The 13,365-nt window shown below is 41.7% G+C and overlaps 1 protein-coding gene across 1 annotated transcript in view; it reads left to right on the top strand.

The window, feature by feature from the left end:
- Window positions 1-13,365, top strand: part of SYNPR (synaptoporin) — a 156,098-nt gene that overhangs the window by 104,249 nt on the left and 38,484 nt on the right. The window contains exon 3 of the mRNA XM_044253241.1: window positions 1,750-1,948. Coding sequence (XP_044109176.1) covers window positions 1,750-1,948 — 199 coding nt within the window. The remainder of the gene's footprint in view (window positions 1-1,749; window positions 1,949-13,365) is intronic.

Here is a 13,365-nt window from a genome sequence, read left to right as displayed (position 1 = left end):
TGGCTGTCCCTAGAGATTGTGGTTGAGTAGGACAAGGCCGCGGAACGTACATTTTTAACAAGGCCTCTAGTGTTTGCAAGCTAGTGACCCATGAGCTTCACTTGGAGGAAACGTTGATCCTGTTTAATATTCTCATCATTTAACAGAAACCAGTTAATGCAGAAGTTAAAAATTCAAGCTCTAGGGCACCTGGGTGGCTCAGTGGGTTAAGCCGCTGCCTTCGGCTCAGGTCATGATCTCAGGGTCCTGGGATCGAGTCCCGCATCGGGCTCTTTGCTCAGCAGGGAGCCTGATTCCCTCTACCTCTCTCTCTCTGCCTGCCTCTCTGTGTACTTGTGATCTCTATCTGTCAAATAAATAAATAAAATCTTTAAAAAAAAAATTCAAGCTCTAGAGTCAGGCACAGATTTAAATCCCTGCTGAATTTACTAGCTATGTGGCTTAAGACAAATTACTTAATCTTTCTAAGACCAATTTCTTATCCTGTAAAGGGGGAGGGGGCAATAAAGTGCCTACGTCACAGGGCTGCCATGGGCATTCAATTAAATAATGAGTATAAAACACAATACCTGGTACACCAGAAGTGCTCCAATATTGGGGCACTTGATTGGCTCAGTTGGCTGAGCATCTGACTCTTGATTTTGGCTCAGGTCATGATCTCATGGGTCGTGGGATTGAGCCCCACATGGGGCTCCAGGCTCAGCAGGGAGTCTGCTTGAAGAGTCTCTCCCTCTGCACCTCCCTCTGCTTGCTTTCTCTCTCTCTCTCAAATAAATAAATGAAATATTAAATAAATAAATAAATGCTCCAATATTAGTAACTATTGTTACTACGATTTTATCATTATATTACTGTATAAAGTATAAGAGAAAGTACACAACAAATCTGTTTTAAAGGGATTTTGCTCAGTAAAAAAATACTTTCTAGTATTAATTGGGAAATTTCCAGGTTCATCAATAGCTTTATCATTATTGTTGCTTTCATAGATAGTTCTCCAAGAGGTATTTGCTGATATCCCTCCTATGGCTATTTCCGAGCACCTCCATAATACTCAAGGGATAATTTAGTTATTTCTTATGAAGCAGAATTTTGGCTTCTATATTAAATTATAGTTTACCACCTAGTTCACAACATGAGCTACTATACTGGATAAAACACACTTCCTTAGGTGTCATTTGTTAAGCAGAAAGTATTACCCCCAAATCTTATTTCTCTCTATTAGGTAATCTATTGAGTCTGAATGCCTGATAGAAATTACTCTCTAAAATAGAAGTTCTAAAGTTCAATCAAATTAGTATCGATCCATCATCTTACAGAATCAAGAATGTTCATTCATTTATCCAAGTCCTGTATAATGAGTGCGTAACAAGGGTCAGGCATTCAGGATATACAGAGAAGAAGAAAATCAAGATGCCACCCTCATGGAAATCTTTGCAGAAAAATGGCGTCTTCACGCCCTTTCCGTGAGGTACTTAAATACATCATCAAGATCGTGTGACTAGTGATGAGTGCTATGAATGATGTTCATCAGGATGATGGGATAGAAAATGTCTACGGGGAAGGAGCTATTTTATATTAATAGGAAAAGGCTCTCCCAGGAGATGACTTTTGAATACCAACAAGGAGCCAGCCATGGAAAATATCAGGGGACAGGGCCATTGAAGAAAAGAAAACATTCAACCAAATGACCTTAAGCCTGGCTCAGTCTCCTATGCCTTATAAAGAGTCTCGTTCCCTCTGGCACTTTAGGTTGCATCAGGTGACCTTTGAGGTGCCCACCTGCGAGGGGAAGGAGCGGCAGAAGCTGGCACTGACTGGTGACTCCTCATCTTCCGCCGAGTTCTTCGTCACGGTCGCTGTCTTCGCCTTCCTCTATTCCCTGGCCGCCACCGTCGTTTACATTTTCTTCCAGAACAAGTATCGGGAGAACAACCGCGGCCCGCTCGTTGTAAGTGGCTCACTTCTTGCAGTAACCCTTTCCGTCCCCTCAGATTTCTTTCCCTTGGCTTGAAGGGCTTTGGAGTTGGGCAAGCCCTGGGGGCAGGGTTTTTGTTTTGTTTTTTTTTGGGGGGGGGTGTTTTGTTTTAAATCACATTCTTTTTCATCCACATCTCTTGGATCTAACACAGAAGCATGATGTCTGCCATTCTTTTGCACCCCTGAACTGGAAAAACATCACGAGACATGCTAGAAACCCTTCTGAAATAAATGGTTGGAAATCTCATGAGATCAAGGGAAGATGAGTGAGGCTTACTGCAGATTTATTTATTATTCCAGCATGATGGAGCCAGCCAATCATTTTTCTCACTGGTCACTTAGTGTGACTTGTGCTTATTTGAATGGATTGTTTGGTTGGTATATGATAGACTGGGCATAGAGGATTCCATTTCTGAGCCCCCACCCCTATCTCCAGCAATCTCTCTAAATCTCTCTCTCTCTTTCCACCACTGACCCTCCTCCCACTTTCTTTTTCCTTGTACACCGGTCCAAGAACTCACATGGAGAAAACCAGGATAGCCCAGGATGTCCTGATAGGGGGACACACACACACCTACAGGGCATAACAACTCTCAGAGGGGCGCAGGAGTGTAATTTTTTAAAATTTTTAAATTTTTTATTAACATATAATGTATTATTAGCCCCAGGGGTACAGGTCTGTGAATTGCCAGATTTACACTTCAAGGCAGAGTGTGAGTAATTTTTAAGGAAATACATTTTAAATTTCTCAACCTTCACATATACACTTGCCTTTATCTGAGAATGCTCTGCATATAAAAATACTTGGCTGCTTCTTCCTTAATTACCTACTCCCATTTTATAAAAGAAAACCATCCATCTTCTCCATCCCAAATATCACCACACAATACACTGCTAGGAGGCAAAACTTTCCGGGTGCTAATGAAAAAGGTCCCATTTGAAATATTGGTGTTGGGGTTGACAAAAGTGAGTTATTTTAATGCATGGGTAATGTACTCTTTTGCATATAAGGAGGTTTCCAAATTTTTTACTTCAATAAAATTAAAAGTCTTAATCTACTCCTCAAATGATAGACCATTAAAAAATACCTTTTGATGACAGATCACTATGTGATTAGGACATATAACTCAGAAGAAATTCAAGGAAATTCATGACATTGCTAAAACAAAACTCCATCTGTTCTCATCTACTCATTTATGCGAGCAGGGTTTCTCAACACATCTGTAAGATGAAAAATGGGGAGAGAATTTATGCTGAATCATGGCACATCTAGAAGTGATGTTTGTTCCCCCAAAAGTATGCAAACTAATTGTAGGAAAAAAAGGCTCAGATATTTCTAATAAAACTTTTACTTTTTAAAATTTAATAATTATCAAATGTATAATATATGTTGTTTGGAACAATTGTTCATTAATAATATTTATTAACAATACCGCCCAATCCCAAGTAAATTTTTGACACTTAAAGCATTAGAATCATGGGCAAAAAGTTATTTAAATGTATGTACATATTTATATTACAAAGAATATAATAAGTGACCAGTAAAATGCTTTCCAGTATAAAAAATATGTACACTATGTGAGGAAAGTACAATGGAAATACAAATTCATAGAAAGTGAAAAGAACATGTAAAATTTCCAACTGTTAAAGAGAACTTTTTCATTAATTTTTTAATGGAAGACAGAGTATCAAATAATGTCTTCATTGGATTCATTTAAAAATGGACACAGTTTGTACATTTTAAAATAATCAATATATATGCCAGGAATAATGTTTTTTGAGCTATTTAGATTTTTTTAAAAAACAAAATTAGATGTTTCAACTTCATACAAGTAAGAACCCAATTTTTCAAAATTCTTTTAGGGGGTAAAATAGATTTTGCAGATATCTAATCTAATCAATATGTTATGGAGACCTGAACTTTAAAATAAACACATTGTAAAAGGTAACTGTAATAAATCCCCATTTGCAGAGCTTTGTGATTAAGTATGAAAGCCCCCCAAAATTCAAATTTTTAGCACTTTAATATGTTATCTTCGAAGAAGCAGAGTAATGAACTTGAATTTGTGGACAAGTGTCTTTTCTCTTTCTCCCAAAGTGGAGCTAATAGTCTTATTGGTTTTAAAATACTTTTTAAGAGTCCCCTAACTTGGGCTTAGCCCTTCCATGATGTGCAGATAGATACACAAAAGAGATTGCTAGAGATGTATCACAGAACCAAGGCGCATACAACCATTCCTGGGTGTGTGTAGACCAGGTTACAAAATTCTGAAGTCTAAGGAACTCTCCTGACTTCCTGAGAGAAGTTGACTCAGCTACTTTGCTCACAAAGTGGAAAAAGACCGATTTTGCTATATAAAACTACATTCTCCTCATACGAGATAATCTTGTGAAGGCATGCTACTTCATCTCTGTGTAAATATTCTCTCCCACCAAGCAGGATATAATGAAATCCTGAATTGTGTACTACGCTGGGTAGGTTCTGTTTTATTACATCGTGGGAGAAGGGGAGGGGCAGGGGAGATAATTCTAGTCATAAAAAAGGAAAGGCTCCTAGATGAAACTTCTGTGATATTAAAAACCTGATGTGCTCATTACTTAGCAGATGAGAGTTCATTTAAAAATGAGCCTGAGTCCTAAGAGTCACAGAGGCAGAATGGCTATGGAGGGCCCACAGGACGCCATTACAACCACAAACGGCAAACCATATCAATTCTGGCCCCACCATGATGAGGGCACAGTTGGGGAATAAAGATACCCACCCTTAATGGTTATTTAGCAAGTTACAAAAAATCCACACTGTGAACAAGATCTCAAAAAGAGGATTCAAACATTAAAAAAAAAAAAGTTCAAATGCTATGTTAACAATAATGGTACCCATTTTAAGTCAGTCCTACTTATTTGAAAAGATGGCTACTGATAATGACTTGGTCACCTCAGTTCTTGTTGTCATCTATTCTTTTTTGTTGTTGCTTTGTTTTTAGCAAAACTCACATTTTTTTCTTCATTCTGTAATTTTCTGCAATATGAAACAACAAAGTTACCTCTTGATGCTGATACGAACTAATTCAAGCAGTTTAAAGAAGTCAGGGATCCTCTTAAACTGGTTCACATCTAGAAATTAACAATTTCCCATCTCATTCTATAATCCTCTAGGACATGACATTATACATCATTAATAGATAAGATTAATGTGTAGGAAAGGGATGAGGTTGGTAACGATGTTGGTAATAAGAATAACAATAATAGGGGCGCCTGGGTAGCTCAGTGGGTTAAAGCCTCTGCCTTGAGCTCAGGTCATGATCCCAGGGTCCTGGGATCGAGCCCCGCATCGGGCTGTCTGCTCAGCAGGGAGCCTGCTTCCCCCTCTCTCTCCCTGCCTCTCTGCCTACTTGTGATCTCTGTCTGTCCCCGATGCGGGACTCGATCCCAGGACCCTGGGATCATGACCTGAGCCAAAGGCAGTGGCTTAACCCACTGAGCCACCCAGGCATCCCCCTAGCTTATGTTACTATTCACAAGTAAAGATGAGGAAAGGGAGGCTGGGAGAGATCACCTGACTCCACCTGGTCACATCACTATTAGAGGGTAGAACGTTTGAAACCAGGTCTCCAACTCCAGGGCCCAAATTTATAAACACCATGCTAGAGGGTCCAAATTCCTGGCAGGCAATGTTCTATGAAATGAGAAGGGTGGGGATGAGTAAGACCAGTTGGTTTATACACCTGGTTGGCTCCTATAGTGTCTTACTCTGGTTATAGAGAAACCAAATATACAGAGAAACCTTATAACCCCTAGACTTTTCTGCTCATTTGATGTCATCGACGTTTTTCATTTGCCTTCAAAATCTATTAGGAGTCCTGGCATGAGTGCCGTAAATCTATGATGCTAGTAGAATCATAGGGTTCTGCTTGTGGGGCTGTTTATCTCTGGTACACATGGAAGACGATAGTGACAGAAAACAAGCTTTTTAAATGCCCAGGTTCAATGGGTATTATAAATCAGAGATTATCAGGACTGATTCCTATCTCTTTGCAAGCAGTTGTGAACAATTTCAGACAGACTAGGGCCAGGCTTACCAATGGCGATTTTCTGAAAAGATCTTTTTCTACTGAATATGCTTGACAAGATGGTACACATTTAAGTAAAAATGAAAATAAGAATGTCTTCAGAAGTAACATATTGTTAATGATGCTTAATAACCCAGTCGCCAGAAAATCGGCCCGAAAGAATCAGGCGGCTACTGTACATCACTACAGTGCATGCCTTCTTGTACAGATGAATAAATGACGGTTCTCAGAAAGCAGAGACAGCCACCTGAATCATGGTATGATTGTGAATTGAAATGTCAACGCTGGTTAGATCATTTTGACCTGCTCCTTAGAGTATCCTTTTAAAGCCCATCTCCTGCCTAGATGTCTGTGTCGAGATATTCTGAGCCATTTTCAGATCTCATGTCAAATAGTGACACTGTGAAGCTTTAGAGTTTCTTCATATTAATGTAAAGTCAGTTTAAAAAAATATCTTACAGAGTGCTCTAAGAATGAATGTATAATACACACGATCTCACCAAAATCTCAGGATTTTGGTAAATCCTGATTTGAAGAGGTTTGGTTTAAAGTAACTACTCTAGGATTTTAGGAGAATCAATATCCACTTCAAGATTTTGTGGGAAAGGAAAAAGCTCTCTGATTTTTTCATAAAACTCTGATTTTCCCATAAAGGTTGACCGAAGGCAGTTTATGGGACTAGAGGTGCTAAGCTGTTGCAGGCACACAGTGCTGTCGTGATTCACATTTGTTTACGTTCTGTGCATTCTACGTATTTTCCCATCTAACCTCAGAACAAGCCTGAGAGAGAAGGAGCGCAATTAGAATCGACACATTCTATGGATTCAATTTACCACCTCTTTACTGAGCATCTGGTGTTGGAAAATGTGTCCCTGGGAGATTAGAAACCTTGCCTGTTGTCAGAGAGGTGAACGGCAGCAGAAGGACTCAGACTCTTAGTCCAGTGATCTTGACGGTAATAGCTAAGCTCTGCAGTCCTGGATTTTAATCCCCCGTATGACCTGTAAGAGTTTGAAGTGTGTTACTTCATCTGCAGAACGAAGCCAGTAACGATACACACATCTTTTGGCTGCTGAAAGGAAAGGAGGAGTTAAAACCTACAAGGCGCTTTGCACAGGGAAAGGCACACAGTATTAACAGTGTATTAAATTAACAGTGGTAAATTAACGGCATCTCACTGCCGCACTATTATTGCCATCAATTTAAAAAAAATTTTTTTAATTAACATATCATGGGGGCGCCTGGGTGGTTCAGTGGGTTAAAGCCTCTGTCTTTGGCTCGGGTCATGATCTTGGGGTCCTGGGATCGAGCCCCGCATGCAGCTCTCTGCTCAGCGGGTAGCCTGCTTCCCTTCCTCTCTCTCTGCCTGCCTCTCTGCCTACTTGTGATCTCTGTCTGTCAAATAAATAATAAATAAAAATCTAAAAAAAAAAAAAATTAACATATCATGTATTATTTGCCCCAGGGGTATAGGTCTGTAATTCATCAGGCTTACACAGTTCACAGCACTCACCATAGCACCTACCCTCCCCGATGTCCATAACCCAACCACCCTCTCCCTACCCCCCTCTCCACCCCCGCAACCCGCAGTTTGTTTTGTGAGATTAAGAATCTCTTATGGTTTGTCTCCCTCCCAATCCCATCTTGTTTCATTTTTTCCTTCCCTACCTCCCAAACCCCCCACTCTGTCTCTCAGCTTCCTCATATCAGGGAGATCATATGACATTTGCCTTTCTCTGATTGACTTATTTCGCTCAGCGTAATACCCTCTAGTTCCATCCACATCATTGCAAATGGCAAGATTTCATTTCTTTTGATGGCTGCATAGTATTCCATTGTATATATATACCACATCTTCTTTATCCAATCATCTGTTGATGGACATCTAGGTTCTTTCCATATTTTGGCTACTGTGGACATGGCTGCCATAAACATTCGGGTGCACGTGCCCCTTCAGATCACTACATTTGTACCTTTAGGGTAAATACCCAGTAGTTATTGCCATTAATTTTAATCACTCTCTTGCCCATTACTGGGTAGACCCTTAGCCACATAAAGGAAATTGCAGGCAGGTTCCTTTAACTACCAGCAGCCCTCTCGATGCTACTTTGCTCCCCAAACATTCTCTTCTCCCCAGTTCCCCCAGGGATAGAGCTGGACTCAGGACTGCTTCTAAGACAACAGTTGGGAGGTTGAGCCACCCAGTGAACCTTTTTATCTCTGTGACCCCACTCCCTTAGGTGACTGGAAGGTGGATTTTTTTTAACCCCTAAATAAAACAAGGCTCCCATTTTCAAGTGTGGGCTGAAGACATCCCTAAGAGAGGATAGCAGGAGGCAGGCAGAGAGCTGGGTGTTCTGAAACTCACGTGCTGGTTCCTCCCAACTGTATCTTTCTTAGCTGTCGACAGGGCTGGAAATCAGAACCGCAGCCTCGAGCTGTTGGGGAATTGCTGAGGAACCTCTCCCCCTTGCCTTCCCCCCAACCCTTCTACTTCATGCCTGTGTACTTCCTTTTCCTAGGTGCTGAGTGTTTTCAACAGGCCAAGCATATATGTATACAGGGGTGAACTGAGAGCATCCATTCTGGTGGGGAAAATTATTTAATAAGTATGACTCTCCTAGAAATGACCTGCTATGGGTACATAGATGGGGTTTGGTAACCTAGAGGAGGAGTTGTACCTCTCTGCCCACAAGCCAGTCCATGCCCTCCCCTGGGGTCGGGTGGGCTGGTATTAAGGCAACCCCAGTGCACCTGGTGGTTGGTGAGAAGATGAGTGGAGATTGTGTTAGAAGATCTGCCCCAGGAACAGTGTGTTTGATGCTAAAAAGAATAACATTATTTGAAGACCACAAAGCATGTATCTTGTTTGTAGGGGCACACCTGTCAAAATCTGACAGTCTGTTTGGTGATGTGGAGTGTGTGTGTGTGTGGTTTCTGCCTCCCTACTCTTTGAAACAAGAAGTGATGACATTACAAAAAGGTATGGACCTAACCTTATACGTACGTTTATCCAAACTATTACACACGTTGCACCAACAAATATATTTTTCCAGAATTGTACTGCGGATGAAGGGAAATAAATTAACCCATTTAAAATGTTCCCAGCACACCATCGACACATTTTATCAGATTTTGTAACCTTAGCTCGTTTCCAGCTTCTTAAGATTAGCAAATTCTTAATTTAAATGAAAGTTAATTCCCACTTTATTTGGTGCCATGTTTCTCCAATTAACTAGTTAAGCAAAGATCTGAGCCGCCGTCCAATAGCCTTCATAAAGACAGTGAGCTACTAATAGAATTAGCATGATTCTTCCAAAGCCCAGAGCTCCTCTCGTCCTGTGTTGGAGCCAGTGTATTCAGACGGCTAGTTTAGCTTGTCTGTCTGAACCCCAACCATTTTTTCAGATTTTTCTTTCCTTCCAGGGAACTCATCATTCAGTTAGAAAAATTAGGACCAAGAGGGAACGCGGCAAAGGCCCCAATGTGTCTTTCTTGTGTGTTTCTTTCTTTCTTTTAAAACAACCTGAAATGTGCAATGTGTCTACTCCATGGCCCAGCACACCCAAGAGAAACCACGCTCCCTTCATCAGATGGAAGAGTGGTTCTCTGCCGGTGGGTGGGGGACATTGGGCAATATCAGGAGACATTTCTTTTTTTTTTTTTTTTTAAGATTTTATTTATCTATTTGAGAGAGAATGAGTGAGAGAGAGAGCATGAGAGAGGAGAAGGTCAGAGGGAGAACTAAGACTCCCCAGGGAGCTGGGAGCCCGATGCGGGACTTGATCCTTGAAGTCAGGATCATGACCTGAGCCGAAGGCAGTCACTCAACCAACTGAGCCACTCAGGCGCCCATTAGGAGACATTTCTGATTGTCACTGCTTGGCGGGGAGCATAGTGGGAAGAGGCCAGGGATGCCACTGAACATCCTGTTGTGCACAGGACCACACAGTGTACTGGGCTCAAAAGAGCCATAGTGGTGAGGTTGATAAGCCCCGATGTATAGCAACCATCAGTAGCTGTTGAGAAGCTACCGTGTGCCAAATCCTGCATGAGCTCTTGTCACGGCTTCTCCTTAAATGCTTTAGCTAACCTGAGTTTCCTATTTTAATTCCTAACCTTGAGAAGCAGAAACTGAGGCTGTGGAAGTTTAAGAGGCTTGCCCCAGGTTACTGGCCCCTGAAGCAGTGCAGGTGTATCTGAGCACAGCAGCTCGGAAGACGCTCTGTTGTTAGGCAAATCTGCTTCTCACCGTGTTCATTTCTCTGGGTCCATGAGACTGACACGCTACCTACGGCCCTAATGAGTCACCTTCTCTGGGTCCACGGACCTTACTGCTGGCTGTTGGCCTCTCCCAGTCCCTCTGTCTTCTTGTGTTTCCTCTTGTAGCTACCACCAACCCACACACAGACACATGCAGACACCCACGCAGACATGCACACACAAGCACACAGTCTAAATATCTCAGCTTTGTAACTTTTATCTCCCAAGCTCTCCCTTCTTATCTAGTGGACAAACTAGAGAGGAAAACGGTGCCAGTTCCAATTCTTTAACCAATTATAGATGTTAACTTGGGAAAAAACTTGTTATTTTCCCAGAAGTCTCCAAGAACTTTTATACAGCTCCAGACTCCATCTCTAATTATGAAATTTAAGCCTATTTGAATGTTTCCAACCAGCTCGGGGCACCAGTTTAATCTCAGGACTCCGAGTCATTTCACAGAGACTCCCAAAGTAGCGTGACATCAGGAAAGAATTGGCCAAAACATTTCCCTATTCGATTAATACCTATCCACTATTTTTTAAAACGGAATTTGTCTTATGTTGGTTTTTCCTTACAGTTCCCTCAGGCACTGTTGGCTTTTATTTTTTGTGTTTCAATCAAACTAAAGTTCATGTGGTGTTTCCTTTTCGATTCTAAGACAAAGCTCTTTCTTGGATTCTAGAGTAAGGATCTTGGCTGCTTCAGCCTTGGTGGGTCCCAGGCCCTATGCTAGGCACCAAGGACACATAGCAAAATAACACCTAGCTCCTGGCCTCGAGCTAGTTCCTTTATTCCTACCACCCTCGATCTTTCATGAGGAGACAGTCGGAGCCAGTGGTTAAGAATTGAAGCTCTATACTCAGACTACCTGGGCCCAAATCTCAGAAGCACCAGTCAGTACCATCTGTGTGACTTTGGCCAAGTTACAGAACCTCTCCGTGTTTCTGTTTCTTCCCCTGTGACATAAAGGTAACAGTGGTTCCTAAACAATTAAGTCATTGGTCAGATTATATGAGTTCTGACACATAAAGCCCTATAACAACAGTGGGTACTCATTAACGTGAGCCCTTGTTTTCATCAGCCTCGTATTATTATCTACCCTGGTGTCCATATTGTGCTTTATATGTGGCCGGTGTTGATTAAATCTTAGTGGGCTGATCAGCTGGAAAACAAGTGGATAAGTGCAAACTCCACTGACGTTCTCATCTTGACAAATGCTTTGGAAGGCTTTCTGTTGCACTGTTAATATCAAACCCCTTTTTACATCGTGTTTTATTCCTGAACCTCCAAATTCCACGTAAGCTGCTATCATTACAGAAAAATGCAATCCACCCTAAGATGGGGTTTCACACTGTCTGGCCTTTCTGTCACTCAGCTCCCCTCTCTTGGCTCCCCCACCCCCGACCTGGCACTCAGATCTCAGACGTTAGGGAAAAGAGGGGAAAGAACACAACCCCATTAAAGTAACCAGGCTCCGGGGAACTGGATTGAATCCCTTATCAGCTGGCATGTCTGAAAATAGAAGGAGAGTGTGAAGAGCACAATTGTGTAACAGGAAGAAACTTGAGGAAATTTGATTGTTTGGGGGCATCCAACTGAGAAATGAGGTTCAGACTTTCACCCTCCTCCTATCATCTTTTGAAAGTGGTGAAATCTTCCCCTCCCCACTCCACCCCCACGATGGCAAAAATACCCTTACTATTTGCTAAGATTATTTCTTTGATTCCAGAACAAGCAGACACTCTCAAACACACACACAGCTTTGGATTCACTGGGGCTCTCAGCATTTAAGAATGCCTTGCACCAATACCCATGGTTCATTAAACTGTCAAATAATTGGCACAAAGTCCAGAGCTTTGATTTTTTTTTTTTTTTCTCTTGCAACCCTCTTAGCTCTTTCTCCCAGCTGGGCATCTTCATTTCCATTGCTTATTAGTAGGACCCTAATCAAAGCCACAGAGCCACACAAGGAAAAAATTTTTCCCTGGGAACACCAAGGAAGTGACTCCAGATAAAAACTGGCTTGGATCACTTATGAAGGACATGGTTATTGAAAATACCTGACTGTTGACCAAGATGTGATTTCACCTTCACCTGACTACCTACCTATCTGAGACCTGGTTGACCAAGATGTGATTTCACCTTCACCTGACTACCTACCTATCTGAGACCTGGAATTTTCAGTCGGCCTCCATGTGGTTCTGAAATGTCTAAGAAGCACTTGATTGATTCATATACTATCTCACGAAATAGACCACTAAGGGGGGCCTGGATGGCTTAGTCAGTTAAGCATCTGACTCTTGATTTTGGCTCAGGTCATGATCCTCAGGGTCATGAGATTGAGCCCCATGTTGGGCTGCACACTCAGCTGGAGTCTGCTTGAGATTCTCTCTTTGTCTCTCCCTCTCCCTCTGCCCCTCTCTCCCACTCACATTCTCTAAATCAATTAATTAATTAAACCTTAAGAAAGAAAGAAAGAAGTCTGAATTGTAGCGAGTTAGTAATGATCCATCTGTGGCCAAGTGGATCCACTAACCAATTGATTAGCCACACCAATGGGCAGAAAAATATGTTGATTGATATTGACAAGCTAGAAATTACAAGACCAAAAACAATGAGGTTATTACAGTGAAAAAAATAACTTGGGAAAATTGTAGTTGAGGCTAGAGAAAAGCAGACTAAATTGTCTGGCACCCCAGTTTTACCTGGAAATAGGAAAATGAAAATCCAAGAATGTCTATCAGCTTCTTAAGCACCCACTCTGTGCGAGATATATGGGGACTGCGGTAGCATGAGAGACACACAATTCCTCACCCTGCTGGAGGAGACAGTCATGTCCATAGAACATTAGGATACACATTAGGATAAAAGCACAAAAGAAGTATGTTTTATTACTCCCATTAATAGAGTCCTCACATAGGAATCAATAAGAAAGAGCCTGTGGTATTTGGCTTGGGTGGTCAAAGAAGGCTTATGAAGTCCATGAGACTTGTCAAAGAATAGAAACTATCTGGAAGGAAAGGAGGGCGCTTTGACTGGATCAATGGCTTGAGCA

Source organism: Neovison vison, chromosome 6 (genome assembly GCF_020171115.1).
Source record: "Neovison vison isolate M4711 chromosome 6, ASM_NN_V1, whole genome shotgun sequence".
NCBI classification, from domain to species: Eukaryota; Metazoa; Chordata; class Mammalia; order Carnivora; family Mustelidae; genus Neogale; species Neogale vison.
Note: the sequence above shows the minus strand (reverse complement) of the source record. Positions and strands in the feature narration are given on the sequence as shown.